General features: G+C 40.1%; 1 protein-coding gene across 6 annotated transcripts in view; it reads left to right on the top strand.

Annotated features, from left to right (window-relative positions):
- ST7 (suppression of tumorigenicity 7) overlaps positions 1-16,736 on the top strand; it is a 240,130-nt gene that overhangs the window by 116,156 nt on the left and 107,238 nt on the right. For all 6 annotated transcript variants that reach the window (XM_080818523.1, XM_080818526.1, XM_080818525.1 and 3 more), the window contains exon 2: positions 6,683-6,765. In XM_080818523.1, the coding sequence (XP_080674649.1) occupies positions 6,683-6,765 (83 nt within the window). The remainder of the gene's footprint in view (positions 1-6,682; positions 6,766-16,736) is intronic.

A 16,736-nucleotide genomic window follows, 5' to 3' on the forward strand; every position in this document is an offset into this window, starting at 1 on the left:
CAAAATTAGCATATGTATAAGATAAAATAGTAAAGCTTACATTTTTCATTTTTTTGTCCCTTGGTAAATGAGGAAGAGAAGTGAAGTTGCAACTCTACTTTTTTGAATCTGATGGGAGGGAAAAGAGAGGTTAGCAGGGTTGGAAGAACAATGAAATGAAAGAAGAGAATATTCCCTATTCTCACATAGAAAAATGCAAGTGATGGATTAAACTATTCCTGTATGTTCCCGAACCCGCTTTGGAGGTCTGAGAAAACAGTTTGATAGACAGTTCCTGCAAGACTAGCATGTGTCTTAATGTACTTTATGTAGACATGGGACTCTGTGTACTTCCTGTAATTAAATCAGAAATGTTGCTTTGCATGGAAATGGACAATTTCCTAGTCCATCTTGATATTGCTATATCAGGGCTTGGAAGGTACTGTAGCCTTAATTATTTGTTCTTTGTATTTAAAATCTTTGTAAACCATCATGCTTAGGTTATAGTTTAGGCTTTAATACAGCTTATGCCCTAAGCTACATGGGGACTTGAAGAAAACTAAGGAAGGGGATTGCAGGTTTCCTTGTGGCCTGTGGCTGAATTGACCTTTCCCACAGCATCTAGTAAGGCAGAGATCAGAGATTTAGGATCACATGTCTGAGTAAGGGGATTCAGTAATTTCTTTGCTTTCTAAAATGGCTGCTTTCAAACTCACCCTCTACTTTATTATCACCTCTAGCAACTAGAGTTCAGTTAAAAGGACCCTTTTACTACCTGGTGCTTCCATTTAGGTGATTTAGTTCTTGGGCTGTGGTCTGTACCACAGAAGCCGGTGCTCAGTAAAGGCTGGTGTACTGCTGCTACTGCTCCTGTTGATATTAACAGTCAGCCGAGTTTTTTCTGTTTTTTTTTTTTTTATTTTTATTTTTTACAACTAGACCAGCATGAGGTGTAATACCACAAAAGGAAGAGTAACATAGGGCGCCTAGGTGGCTCGGTTGTTAAGCATCTGCTTTTGGCTCCGGTCATGATCTCAGTGTCCTGGGATTGGGTCCCACATCGGGCACCATGCTCTGTGGGGAGTCTGCTTCTCCCTCTGCTCCTCCCCCCACTCATTTCTCTCTCTCTCTCTCTCTCTGTCTCTAATAACTAAATAAAAAGGAAGAGTAATGTGAACATAAATAATGACGATAATACACATTATTTGCTGAGGTTTGCTGTGTTAGGTACCTTATCTACACTAGTGCATTTAGTCCTCACAGCAACCCTGCAACAAGATAGATTTTATTCTTATTTAATGGGCAGTGAAACAGCCTCCAAAGTACAGATTTGGGCCTGTGTTGAGGTAAATGTTACCTTATTTACAAGAAAAGTAAGCAAACCAGAGTCCCCTATTCCTTAAGTACTTTTTCAGTTAGGCTGCGGTGTACATCTACCCCTTGCATGTGGTTGTTAGTGAGAAGTGTTCTGTCGATAATCTTGGAGACCAAACAGCAGTGAATACCCTTAAGTTTTAGAAATACAGTTGGGACCCACTCTAATTTGTCTCCTCTGAGAATAGCCATTTGCTATTTGTCAGTATTCCATGTATACGTACCACAGGCACTTTTGAAAGTAGCTTCACGTCTTTAGTACTGATTCCCCACCAGTGCCTCAACACCCACATGTAAGTCTGTGGCACCTGTGTCGCAATTCCCTTTCCTTCCGTGGGCTCGCACCTTCAGGCCCCTGAGCTGCAGTACTCGTGTGGAATGTTCTACAGCTCTACCTCTCACGGTCCCTTCGCCCCTGCAGCTGCAGGCCACATCTGTATAACTCATGATTCATCTTCCAAGTCTCAGACAGGATGCTATTTCTTGGCAGAAATTTTTCTTGATGTCCTAATCCCTTTGGGTTCCCTGTGCTTTTATAATTCCCTTATGTGTGCTCTTCGATACTTGCTTACCCATTTCCTTGCCTCTCTCACCCATTGGATTATGAGACTTTCGGGAGTGAGGGGCAGGCAGGACCAGTGCTTTCCAGCTTCCGGCTGGGGTCAGCCCCCAGGGAGCCTGTGCTGGAGTTTTGAGGGAATGCACATTTCCTCTGAGCCTCACAGCAGCCCTGAGAGGGTGTGAGGCTTTACTGGGCCCCATACATCACAGCTGATGTCACAAGTTACAGACCAAGGCTCCTAACCCTCTCTTTCTCTCCCAGAGGTAATGCTTTTACCTAAAATCTCTTCAGTTTTTTCTTTGCCCAGCCTAAATAAACTGAGTTTCTTCAACTTTTCTCCCTAGGGACTTTATTTCTAACATATTCAATGGTTAATGATTGTTATTTTATAACTTTTTAAAGTTTTTCTATTTCACATGCCATATTTTAGAAAGGCATTAAAAGGAACACAGGACAATAATTTTTGGTGTTATAGAATTTACCACACTGCTTATTCAGCTCTTTCTAGCCAGTACCTCCAAGTCTTTGATGCTGCCTTAGCCTTTCCATTCCAGGGCTTCTCTGTGTGAGGTAGAATATGTCTGAGGAGACAAACACAGGGTTATGTGTTCACCCTGTTCTGCAGAGGTCTTTTCCAGGAGTGTGGTTTGGGGATTGCTAGTGCTCTAAAGAACATGAAAGAAGGCTGTTATTGTCTTGAGAGACAGAAATGTGGCTGGCTTCTCACAGACAGCCTCATAGGGCCATTCCCTATGATTCCTGAGTAATCCCTGCTCATAGGAGTGATCCCTTGCTTCCATAGCTGAGCTGTTATCTCCTCTCTTCTGTGATCTAGAGAGGTCATTTAATTTTCTTTAAAAAAGGTTTTTGTTTGTTTGTTTGTTTGTTTTTTAATGAAGTAATCTCTATTCCCAACATAGGGCTTGAACTCAACCCTGAGATCAAGGGTCACATGCTATACTGACTGAGCCAGCCAGGCACCCCTAGATCATTTAATTTTCAGTCCATGTACCCATCCCTCCTACCTAGTTTCTTCTCAGAGCCATGCTTTATTAAATGAGGAGACTGTACTAAGTTAGAGTGGGGCATCATCAGAAGGCTCCATGATTCAGTCCCCGAGGCTGCCCTTGACCAACTACGGCAGTGTTCTTGGAGTAGTGACTTGTTAGGAGTGCCCTGCTAGATCAGATGAAAAGTCTTCTGATGTATCAATCTTTGTCTCTAGGTTGAACTAGGACATTATTGAAATTTTATGAATCTCTTCCTCACAAAGCTAGATTAGTCTTTGTTTGTTTTTGAATTTATTTTGCTAACCCAGCAGGTATGGAGGAAACAGTCGAATATGTCTGTAGCAGGAAAAATCCAGTTTATGTTTCAAAGCATATACCCCACAGTTTTCTGCGGCAGTTTTTAGGTACTTTATCAGGCCCTCATATGTTTTAACAAGTAATTGCTAGTGGCCCTCATTGCTGATGAAACAAGGCAAGGTATTCCTTGTTTTTAAGGAAACAGGGAAAAGCAGGTAGGCTTTTCCCTTTTAAGGGAAAAGCCTACCTGCTTTTCCCCTCTGGGGCTGCCCACACCAATGATAAGATCACAGGGAACTTATCTTTAAAGGTCAGAGGTAAAAATAAGTACAGCATTAAAAACAGCCAGTCTTTTAGTATGATTTATTTAGAGTTCTTCTCCCTTTGAAATGAAAGGCTTTCCTTTTGCTATTTTGTTCTTTCTTACTTGTCAGCAGTATCTGTATGCATCCTGTGATGCCATGAGCCTGAACGTTGGGGCAGGCCTGCTGGCGTTCAGGTCTTTGCCTGCCTCCAGCTGTGAAATACATGAATAATAAAGTTGACCTCATGGAGCTGAAGTGAGAATTAAACTCTCTAATATGTGAAAGTGCTTTGTTATTAACTTTAAATACATATATAGATGGAAATGGCAAGTATTAAGTGTTGATGATTTATGCCCAGAATTGCCAAATGCCACATCTTAGTGATTTCAACCAGGATATTCAGAAAGGCCATAAGGTTAATAGATTATTAAAGGCGCCCCTCCCACTCTCTGCAGTGTTTCTGTTGGTGCTACTCTCACTCTATATGTGTGTCTCTGTTTCTTTTAATGACTTCCATGATCTCTCAACTCTAGTAGCTTTCTACAACTGGATATAACAGAGAAGTATCTTTTAATTATTAATTACCACTGCTATATAATCTTAAGTAAGTAAAACCAAATGGGAACACTGTATAGTATTATCTCTCTAGATAACTCACATAATTTTCTTTTTCGTTGATCAATTAATTCTTGAGTTAATGATTTTCAGGAACTCTTTCCACTCCATTGGTTTGTGCTTCTGTTGCTGGGGAGTTACAGCAGGGCTCCTAAGTCACTTTTCTAATTGAGGCACATCTTTCCTTCTTTCTTTTAGAAGTGGATTTCGTAGAATTTTATACTCATTTTGTCCCAAGAAACCTACTGAAAAGTATATGATACAGAAATGAGAGTTCAAAACTATAAAATAAATCAAATATTCTGTTTTGGTGACGTTTTAAAAAATAATGGGGAGTGTGGGGTCATTTATAGTGTGAGGGTGGGAATTTTGAGAATTTAGGCACTTCAGAATCAGACTGGCAGTTATAAGCTCTAGGTTTGTGTGTTTAATTTTTTCCTTTAAAAAATTTCCTTTTTCCACTAACTTGCTTGGGCAATGACAAATCAGCACATCTTTGGGATTTTAATGGCCAAGCAAACCCAACCTTAACTCAGCTGTCCCTCTGCAGTCTTAGACTGACTGTGCCTTCTGTGCCTTTCTCTGTCTTCCGAGAAGAGTCCTCATAGTCGAATTGTGACTATCCACTGAGCACATTGTGTTAGTTCAGACTCTTGAGATTACAAGTGATAGCCCACAAGTCAAACAAACTTACTTCAGAGTGGATGCAGGGGAGGGCGGGCCAGTAGCCAGGAAGGATGGCTCAAGCTGCTTCCCTCCTCAGCCTCTACAACTGTTAGGAAAGGCCGTGATCTTTTCTCAGCATCTCAAAGCAGCCCTCTTATTCTGCTAACCTTACCCTTCTGTCTGTCCCTCCTCCTCCCTGCGCTTGTTTAGTTAATTCCTACTTATTCTCCTGGACATCTTTTCCAGCCTTCGGGCTGAGGTGCATCGTGTGTGTGTGTGTGTGTGTGTGTGTGTGTGTGTGTGTGTGTGTGTTTTGTTTTAAATTCAATTAGCCAACCTATAGTATATCAGTAGTTTCAGATGTAGTGTTCAACACCTTTTATGTGTTTTTATAACATCCTGTGCTCAGGACTTGTCTATTCACTTATCAAACTTTATGGTAATTGCTTGTTTACTTGTTCATTTCCCAGCTAGACTGTGGCCTTTTAGATGGTGGGAACTGTGTCTGATTCATGCTTCACTCCTTGTCCATGGTCTCTTTCATAAACAGAGAGAGGTATTTGTTGAATGAGTGAACATGAGATCTATGGTTCTTTTGGTGACTTGACTTTCTGGGCCGAGCTCAGGACAAATGGCAAAGCATTTTCCCCTAATGATATCAAAGCCCCACTTCTAACATCCTTCATTCTAAAACCAGACCAATGTGATACCCTCCCTCAAACAGACTCAGTAAAGAAATGTGAATATGCATGCAAATAGCTCTTTAGGTCACTTGTTGTCTTGGTAATAATCAAAATGTCATGCAATATTTAGGTACAAATGATAATGACTTAAAATATACTTATAAAATGTGGAAGTGAACCTTACTTAATGGATAGCCAGATCAACTGTATAGTTGATATGAACAGAGTGACAGAAATTGGTCAGAAAGATTCTTGACTGAACATTCGTTTTTAGTGGTTTCTTTTTTTCTTTTTTTCATTGACTCCATTTGTTTTGATGAGCAGTCTAGCAGTCTTTTAAGTAATGTGAAAAAACTTTTACTAATGCATGCTAACTTTGTCAATTTGTCCTTCCTTCTTTAATGATGGTATTAAAATCTTTAATAACTGCCAAAAATATACCCTTAAACAACGTGGGATTGAACCTCCTGGGTTCACTTACACGTAGATTTTTTCCCAATAAATACTGTATAGCACTGGAAATGTATTTTCTTTTCCTTATGGTTTTCTTAACATTTTCTTTTCTCTAGCTTACTTTATTGTAATAATACAGTATATAATGCAAATAACATGCAAAATACGTGTTAATTGACTTTATGTTACTGGTAAGTCTTCGGGTGATAGTAGACTGTTAGTGAAGTTTTGGGTGATGTCAAAAGTTATGTGCAGATTTTTTACTGTGTGGAGGTTTGGTGCCTCGAATACCCACACATTCAAGGATCAGCTGTACTTATTTTCTATTTGTTCTAAAGTTGAAGTATTCCTTGTTTGGTCATCAAGAACTCTAATGTGTGGGTCTCAGAAAATATATGAGATCTTCTCTTTTTGACTGACAGTTTAGTAACCAGCTTTGGTTAGAATCCTCAGTGGTTATGAATCCATGAAGACCATTCACAGCAGTAGTTTTGGAAGGCAGAAACTAAAAAGCTGCTTTTTTCTCTTTTGTGTGGCTATTTTCTTTCAGGACATAGCCCTTGACACCTAGCATTCTGAGCCTTGTGATGCTGAGCCATTTTAATGGGATTTTGTTAGGGTTCTAAGAATTTTTGTCATTCGAAACAAATGATTTCACCAGACAGAAAAATGGAACACTCTGTTTTATTGACATATTTATACGTTCCTTATTCTTCTCCTTCTCTCTTTTTTTTTCAGTGAGCATGTTTTTGAACACATTAACACCGAAGTTCTACGTGGCCCTGACAGGCACTTCCTCACTAATATCAGGGCTCATTTTGGTAAGTGGTAGAATCCTTCCTATCTGAAAGCATGCTGATTACTAACATGTTAGTATATGTATAGGAAATAATTCTGGAAGAATATATACCAGTAGTTTATGGTGATTCATCTTGCATGTGTGTGTATGTTGGGTGGTTGGACTTATAGAGGCCTTCCATTGCCCAGGTTACATATATCTAAAATATTTGAAAAAAATTTAGATAGTCTTATATTACTTTTGTTGAAGGGGAAAAACAAAATATAAAGAAAATGGAAAATAAAGGAAGACAATTCTGTGTTATATTCTAGTGTCCGAGATACTGTAAAATACATGTGAACCAGTTCAGCTAAAAATGTTTTTCATCATTCTTTTTAAAATGGATTATTGGCCGTAATCAAGATCAGTAGAAATACAGCCCAGTTTCTTTATTTATTTATTTTTATTTATTTATTTATTAGATTTTATTTACATTCAAGTTAGTTAACATACAGTGTATTATTAGTTTCAGGGGTAGAATTTAGTGATTCAGCAGTTGCACATAATACCCAGTGCTCATTAAATCAAGTGCCCTCCTTAATGCTCATCACCCAATTACCTTATCCCCTCCCCTCCCTTCCAGCAACCCTTAGTTTGTTCTGTATAGTTAAGAGTCTCTTATGGTTTTTCTCTTTCTCTGTTTTTGTCTTATTTTTCCTTCCCTTCCCCTGTGTTCATCAGTTTTGTTTCTTAAATTCCACATGAGTGAAATCATGGGGTATTTGTCTTTCTGTGACTGAGTTATTTTGCTTAGCGTAATACTGTAGTCCATCTGTGCCATAGAAAATAGCAAGGTTTCATTCTTTTTGATGAGTGAGTAATATTCTGTTGTAGATACATACCATATCTTCTTTATCCATTTGTCCACTGATAGACATCTGGTCTCTTTGCATAGTTTGGCTATTGTGGATAGTGCTGTTATAAACACTGGGGTGCATGCGCCCCTTCGAATATGTATATTTGTATCTTTGGGTAAGTACCCAGTAGTGCAATTATTGGGTTGTAGGTTATTCTATTTTTAACTTTTTGAGGAACCTCCTTACTTTTCTCCAGCATGGCCACACCAGTTTGCATTCCCACCAACAGTGTAAGAGGGTTCCCCTTTTGTTGCATCCTTGCCAACATTTGTTGTTTACTGAGTTGTTGATTTTACCCATTCTGATTGGTTTGAGGTGGTATCTCATTGTGGTTAGCCCAGTTTCTTTAAATGTATTGAGGTGGACCTGGCCATTATAAGCTTTTCTTCCCTTTATCTTCTTTTCCTCCAAAATTTACATTTCCCTATTTCTTTGACAGAGAGAGAGCACAAGCAGAGAGAATGGCAGAGGGAGAGGGAGAAGCAGGGTCCCGACTGAGCAGGGAGCTTGACGTGGGGCTCAATCCCAGGACCCTGGGATCATGACCTGAGCTGAAGGCAGATGCTTAACCAACTGAGCCACCCAGGCACCCCCATTTCCTTATTCCTTTCTTTAAAAATTCCAACTAGGCAAAAGCAACAATAATCATCTCTATGGCTCCATTAGTTTATGCTCTAAATAATTATAAGTATGATAAAGTATAATACCCAAAGTAGGTGTTTGTTTTTTTTTTAATTTAAGTGACCCTACATGGGTACCATCTAATTTACTGTAAATCATGCTAGTATAATTAAATGACCTTTAAGGAGAAAGAAGTTTTAATTTTTTTTTTTTTACCTACACATAATGCTGTGATTACTAATTACTATTATTTATAGAGATAAGAATAAGAAAGATATGATAGAGTTGATATTAAGAGAAGAGCACTAGAAAAACACAAGTTTTAGGGGAGAAGGGCATAGAAATGGAACAAATACATATACGAACCTAGATCAGTGGAGGGTTTCAGAGGCTTGAGCTTGTAGGGTAGAGCAATGTACGCAGGGCAGAAATCTGTAAACAGCTTAAAGGATTGGTGGTAGTTTGGGAGCATTTCTTTTTGTGGTCAAAGCATATTCAGGTTAATCTTGCTCTGCTGTATCACCTGGGTTGCTATACCCAAGGGAGGAGATGTTTGAAGTTGATATTACTGGGACAGAAATGTGAAGAACATGAGCAAAAACCACTCCAAGATGTTTTATAAATGGAAATCTGCATAGAAAGCCCCATATTGCACAGAGACCAAACCAAGGTGAAAGGAAGCATATTAAAACTTCTCCTTGAGATGGGTTGAAATAAGGTGTGTATAGTAATTTGTACCTTATTGCTTCTTATATGCAGATCTGCACACCCTTCATTGTCTCTAAGTGTTCTCTGAAAAATAGGGATACTAGAGAGAATTGTTCACAAAGCTCTAAGGTGATTTGCTTAAGCGCATGTTAGTTTGTGGCAAAGTCAGACCTAGAACCCATGTCCTCAGGTTCCCACCTTGATATTCTCTGATGGACTGAAAAACTTCAAACTTAGAAAATGCTTTCAAATGCTTGATAAATGATTAATGAGGATGTGCTGAAAACATGGCAGCCTTTTAGCATGTATATTTTTGGGGGGAGAGGAGAAGGTATTTCAAGTCCTCATCTAATAGTTATTTACATTTAAAATAACATTTTAATATTTTCTTTCTAAAATAACTTTGAAATATTTTTTGATCAAATAAACCAAAGAAAGTGAACTTTTAGATGCAATCTGAATAACAATTTCATGCTAAAAATTAGTAATTCACTCTGATGCAGAAAATAGCTTTTTGTTTGTGTATTCCTTCCTCAAGGGTGTTTCCTTAAGAATGGTTTACCCAGGGGCACCTGGGTGGCTCAGTGGATTAAGCCTCTGCCTTCGGCTCAGGTCATGATCTCAGGGCCCTGGGATCGAGTCCCACATCCGGCTCTCTGCTCTGCAGAGAGCCTGCTTCCTCCTCTCTCTGTCTCTGCCTGCCTCTCCGCCTACTTGTGATCTCTCTCTGTCAAATAAATAAATAAAATCTTAAAAAAAAAAAAAAAAAGAATGGTTTACCCACTTAGATGGTGCTTACTGTGTGCCAGGCACTGATCTAAGCACTTTACATGCTAATTCATTTACTCGTTACAACAGTAGGAGGAGGTAATTGCCAGCCTTGTTTCCATTTTACTAATGGATAGGCTGAATAGGTAGCACAGGCAAGTGAGTAATGGGCCTTAGGTCACATCTCTGGCATATAGTGAAAAGCAGGAGTTCATCCCAGGCAGGCTGTCACTCATTTCATCACCTTCTGGTTAAGTTCTCAGCTGTTTTCCTAGCTTGCTGGACAAATGGCAGGTCTGGATTTTATCTTGGTGTGAGTTTGCTAGGCTATAAATTGATTGCCAGAGTGTGGGTGATTTCCTTTTTCTCTGGTAAGTAGACCCAGCAATCCTTTTACCTTCCAACTCAGGGAGGTGAAATCCCACCTGCCTATTTTTCTTGTTCTTCAAATAAAGGGATTTCAGCAGAGCGTGACCCCCTCCGCCTGACCGCCTCTCCTGTGTGCGGAGGGCAGCTGCTGAAACCAGACGCAGCGCGGAGCGTCTCAGGTGGCATCTGTCCTGCAGCCTTCTCAGGAGGCACTGACTGTGTTTGATGTGAAACTTTGAGCTTCGGAAAACCCATGATGTTTGAAGATTTTGGAAGGCCTTTCTCAAAAATGCTCGGTCCGTACTGAGGGCAAAATTGCTACAATGCAGGAGTAGTTCTTGATAGCTTTAGCCTCCTGCTTGAGAGATTATGGGCATTGGTGTTGTCCTGCCTTTGGGGACTTAGCTTTGGTAGCCCTTGAAATGTACCCAGGGTTGAGGTTTCTATTCAGCCACTGTTCTTTTCTGCCAAGTGCATTCATGGAGAGGCAGCACTGAGGTAAAGGATCAGGTCCTTAGTGGTTTGTTTGCTGGCACAGAGAGACAATTACCTAACTACTCTCCCCTGAGCAGTGGATGGAGAGCCGAGCAGTGAACACTGAAAGTACAGGGATACCTCTGGGGAAATGGTTGTTTGGGGACCCCAGGATTCCTATGCTGGAGACGGAAATTGTCATGCAGTGTGTTGTCTTAGGAGAAGAGGGGTAAATAAAAACACCCTGAAAAAGTCATCTAACTGAACAAATATACATAAAAGTAAAATGTATTTGGCAAATGCTATTGTCTTTTACACTAATGTGTTTAAAAATAGATGAGTACTAATCGATGTGTGTTTTACTAGACATCACTGCTTCTTCTTAATTTTGTAGGTTGAAAGCCCGCAAAGAGTTTGGTTACACCACCTTTTCACTCTTCCCTTTTGGTCTTGTGCCCACATACTCATCCGGCCAGCTCTCTCCCTTGCTTAACTCCAAGCGGCCCCTCTGCCCTCTTGGCCTCTTGGCACAAGGTTTCTGATCTCAGTCCAGTTCCAGCCACAGGAACTGCACCTGTCCTCACTGTCCAAACCAACCAATTTAGTCTTTTAGTTGCTTTAGCAAGGACATGCCCAGTCTGTTTAAAGTAGCCTCTTGGAATAATGTTCATTTCAGTGGAGAAGATTTCTGGGTCTTCTTTTTATTTTTGAGAGTGGGAAGGTGGTTATATGGAGAAAATGCTCCCCTTAATTTTTTCGAAATGTTGGTAGAACAGAGAAAATGCTGTATCTTATATGGATACTTATACATAGATTCCCCATTAATATGGATGTAGACATGCTTCTATACCTACATTTTACACATATATTAAATAGATATAAAAAGAGGCATCTAAGGCATAATTTTAAAAAGTGAGAATCAAGAACTAAAGAGGGAGGAAATTAGAGTAGTAAATAAAAGACTTAGCTCATAGATTACACTTAAAAAATTATGTTTTTGGCAAAGTGTAGAAGAGATGATAATTAGGAATAAGTTGTATCAAAAGGTCCATTTATTGAGGCCCTACTCTATGCCAGATATTAAGCACTTTGCATATATTACTTCATTTAATTCTCTTTAAAATTCTAAGTGGTAAATATAGCAGTGGCTTTATGCTGCTGAGTATAAACAGACACAAGCATTAAATAATTTGACCAAAGTTATATAGTAGAGAAATGGTAAAATTTGAATCTGGATCTCTTTGATCATGTCCTCCATCCCTTCCTGTTCAAAAGTAAGGAAGTGGGACTGGAAGATTGTTAGGGATCCTTTCAACTTTTCCATATCCCTCTAAAGAACTTGACTTGCACTTGAGATAGCACTTTAATTGACAGATGTGTGGATCACCCTAATGATGGTGATTCTGGAGGTATGAGTCAAAAAAGACTCAGGGAAACTTGATTGGAAGGGCTCTTAGGGTGTGGGAAGCTCCATATAAATGGAAGAATGTGTTGATTTATGAAACAAGTTATCTCTTGTCTATAGAATAAAGAAGGAGAGATGCTGTGGGGATCACATGGTAGGGGAGCCTGTAGATGATTAGAGGAAACTGAGGCTCATTCAGCTTTATCAGATTACAGCTTCTTGGGGTCACCATAAAAATTAGTGATTTTCCACAGGAGACCAAGCAAAGTGCCAGGCCAGAGAGTAGACATGTGCCTATCAGGCTCTGACTATAGACAGGAGTATTTGAGTGGATCAGATTAATGATTAGACATGCAGAAGTGAAGAAGGTGAATGTGAGCATAGCAGATAAAGGGACAAAACTGCCCTTTGGCTTTATCAGTTTAGATTTGAGCACAATTTGAGATATTTGAAAATCATGTACTTGCAGGGCTGGGGAAAAGAACCCTCAGAAGCCATCCAGTTTAAACCAGTGAAGACTTAAAGATTAGGCTTCTGGAACGCTTATGACTTGCTCAGGTTACCCAAGTAGGTAAGGGTGGAGTGAGGACTGGAAGTTAAATTTTTGCTGCCTTGACGTAGTATCATTCTGCCTCTCATAATGGTGTTGATCAAGAAAGTGGGTAGCAGTAGTGTTGACGTTTTTATTTTAATAGATCCACAGAAATGGGTCAGGGAGGTAAGAAAGGGGGTAGAAGGAAAGAAGAAAAAAAAAAGAAAAAGAAAAAGAGAAGAGAGAGAGAAGGATGGGCACTCCACCCTTCCCTGGAGGAGACATTTTTTCTTTATCCAATTGACCGTGGATACTTACCACAATTTATAATTATGTTTTATTTGTGTCATCATTTATGGCCTTTGTCCTCTGTGTAATGGAAGTGTCACAAAGACTGGGACCATATCTGTTTTTTGTATACAATAATATAATGCCTGGGTAGACTCTTATAAAATATTTGTTGAAAGCACAGAGATCCAGTGAGTGAATGAATGAACTGATTGTGTCAGAATGATCTGGGGAGCTTGTTTAAAGTGACTGAATCTGAATCTGAATCTCCAGGAGAGGGACCACGAGGATAGTGGCCTCATGGCATGAACTGGCAGGGCCCAAGGCCCACAGTGTAGGATGGCTTCTCCCCATGTCAGTACGATTCCTGATCTTCCCCCAGGAGGGTGACCCTCCTCTCCAGGCCATACTCATTAAGGCTACAGTGGGTAAATCTCATCCTGTGAACATACAGACATGGAGGTGGGGGTGGGTCATTGACTAATGACCTGGAAGAGAACCTCACTTTTCTGTCTTCTCTCTTTTCTTAAGACTTGGGTGATAGGTGGCTAGGAAAACAGGTGAAGGGCATGAGTACCAGTTCTTCACCCAGCCCCCCTTCATTGTTTAGGGGCACATGACCGAGGAGGGACTAGCTGAGACCAAGGAAGTGGGAAGCTAAGACCCCTTCTATAGCATACCAGTATTCCTAAACAAAACAGCAGTAACCAGAAGGGAAAGACAGTCTGTCATATAGAGTTGGGTTCAGGGTGTGGGGACTCTGGAAGGGTCACTAGGTGCAGAGACAAGGATGTATTTGGGAATTCTAACAAGAAACTAAAAAGATTATGAATATTATGTAATCCATGCCCTTAAATCTCATTTAAGCACAAGAAGACCCCCTTTTGCCAAAAAACTGTTTACCACCAGATATATTTCTAAAGACTTAGAACAGGTGTCAATTTTGCAGTCTTTCTATTTGGGAGCAGACTGCATGAAAGTTTCATGTTTCCCTTTTTAATCTCCAACATCACTGTATCTATTCTCCTGTGATATTATTACCTACTTAATTGTTAAGAAGCACTTAGCCAATTTCAGGCTGAGACATCCTTGTATTTCTTGTGGTTTTAATGGAATTGGTGTGGAATTACTAAGGTGCTGCTGTATGAGAATCTTGAAGCATTTTAAAGTATAGGGTATAGGGAAGTCCCTGATTCACAAGAAGTGTTTTATATATGGAACATGTAGTTCAGGAAGAAGAGGGCTTACTGGCTAGGAAGAAACTAGCCATCTTCAGGAAAGACTCAGCTTTTAGGTTTGCAGGGTAGGTGGAAGGGTCTTGTTTGTTTATCCCTTTGCCAGATTTTTGTTCCTTCCCTGTAGGAGAGTGGTACTTTAGGTCAGCTTCAAACCTGGATTTCTACCCCTAATCCCAGTGCTTTTTGGTCATCCTCTCTACTTCTGCCAAATAGTATGGAGGGGGTCACAAGGCATTGCTAATGGAGTACTTGACAAATTTTAAATATGATGTGGGTCTCAAGTATAGTTTTTGGTCCTTCTGTCCTGCAAGATGTAGATCCAAACTACTACTTCGACTCTCACATTCGCAATTCCATCCCTACTTTCCTTATTCTCAGAAGGCAAGCCTAACCCTCGTCTCCACTGAGATTAGTGTCACCCACTTTGTCCCTTTGTTGCCTTCTTACTGGTGTAACAGCTCATATCACACCCTATTTTCCAAAATAGAATGTTTCTCTCTATTCATCATTCATCCTTCCTTTTCTTCCTGTCTCAGGGCAAGAAATGGTAGGTTACCTTTTGAAGGTGGGGTGGGTGTGCTTTCTGGGCTCTTGGCATCATGCCTCTTGGTCATTTGTACTCTTTTGTATCTTTAATGTCTCTCTTTTCACTAGATTCTTTACTCTTCCGCAAATTTGTATGTCTATCTTTTTTTTTTAAATAACAAATAAAAAGAACAGAAGAACTTTCATTGATCCTGCTGTTGATTTAGACTATCTTCCATTAAAGCACTGGGCCAGCCCTTGTCATCCATCCATTTAATTATCCAACCATCCATCCATCCAGTCTTGTAATCATTCATCTGTGTATCCATCCAGCATTAACTGAGGGCTTACTGTGACATTATTTTGTGTATCAGATAATTGAGCCCCAGAGAATCAAGAGACCCAAACAAGGTCACACAACTTGGCTATCATGAAGTGTATGTGAGTTTTGAACTCAGCTAGATGGGAGGGCAACTGTTGATTTCCTAAATGCTACGTTGAATGGATGGTTTTTAGTTCTCATTTTACTTGATCTGTATAATCTTTGGCGTGAAGCATGAGTTGGAAAAAAAAGCACTAGAGGGATTATGCATTTAAGACTTGAGATAGTAAATTTATATTTTAATTCTGTGGTTGTCAGATTAAAACCTGTTTTATTCCACTGAGGCAAAGTCCACTAAGCTACTAGCACGTCCAAGGACTAATTTTAAAATCTAAATTTGTTTATGAGAGCTTTGCTGTTTACATTGTCGGTTATGCACCAGGGAGAAGAATTCAAAGTGACACCAAATATGTGTGTGTTAAATAACACCATCTGCCTATTTGGATATGTGCAGCTATTTAAAAATCCTGTGAGGTGCTGGCCCAAGCCCGTCACGTTTTGGGATAAGGGGCAAATTATTTTGCTAACCCCAAATTAGAAGACTTAGTTTGAGGTTTAAGAAGGCTTCAAGTCCTTCTCTACTTTCTTTTGCAAGTTGTTCCTTCAATAGGTAGTAGAGTCTCTGCCCTAGGGTACTGGGGGCATTCGGATAGTACAAAGAAAGACCATGATAGATAAGAAGGCATCTGCTGCTGTGAAAAAGACCGGCCTGAGAAGACTTCCCCCTTGCCCCCCAAATATCTGCATGAATAACCCGGTCTTTACTGAGATCTGTTAATCCTGCATTAGAAATCCTGGATGGAAGGTCTGTCTCCTATTATCATGCAAATGCATCATTAATATGAATTATTTAGGATGAATTATCCAGTCCCACTTGATAGACTACTTCTGGATTGGTTTTGATAGCTGAGAAGGCAAAGGGACAGTGGAGTCAATGAAAGGCAGTAGTATATAAAGATTTGAAAAGGAAAATGATAGGCTACATCTGTCTGTGTTTTAGTATGCAACAGAGTTACCAAAAGATGTCTTGTTGCAGAGCCCTGGTGAGATCTGGGATTTTAGGCTGAGCAGCTACTTAATTTGCTGTGTGACTTTGGTCATTCCTCATTCTTTAAATGGAGATTGTGCATGGTCCTTTAATGTCCCTTTTAGTACTGACATTGTGTGATTCTTCTGCAGAAACTGAGAAATCTGGAGTTCCAAGGTGTGTGCGTGTGTGTGTGTGTGTGTGTGTGTGTGTGTGTGTTGTGGTGGGTATAGGCTATATCAGGAGGAAGCTGTGAGAGGCGCTGTGGTCTGTGGCATGGACTCATGGTATCAGGGGCCACATGTGCATTTTATATAACCCTGGAGCACAGCTCTTGCCTGGTGTGGAGCACTTCCTGCATATGACTGAGTGAATGAAGTCCTGGCAGGTGCCCAGCAGCATAATATAGAAAGCAGAGCAAAAGCTTAGGGTAAAAAAAGCTCTCCACCACAGTGATTGAGAGCCATTGCCAGTTCTGTGCCCAGTGTTCTTGGGTTGCTTGGAGCCTTCCTTCTCTTCTAATAAAGGCAAAACCACAGATCTCTTAAGGGCTTTGTTGAGTGGGCAGAACTGAATGGTGAGCAGTACCTTTTTTCACAATGATTTCTTGGGCTTTCAGCTGACAACTTAGTAACAGACAAGAAGATGCTGTTCTAGCCTGAATCATAGACTAGTGACAGCGGAGGGCATCAGTATGTCAGGTGTCCCATGCAGAGAAGGTATGTACATTATCAATATAATAAATGATAGCTTTGCTATT

This window comes from Martes martes (assembly GCF_963455335.1).
Source record: "Martes martes genome assembly, chromosome: 11".
Taxonomy (NCBI): Eukaryota; Metazoa; Chordata; class Mammalia; order Carnivora; family Mustelidae; genus Martes; species Martes martes.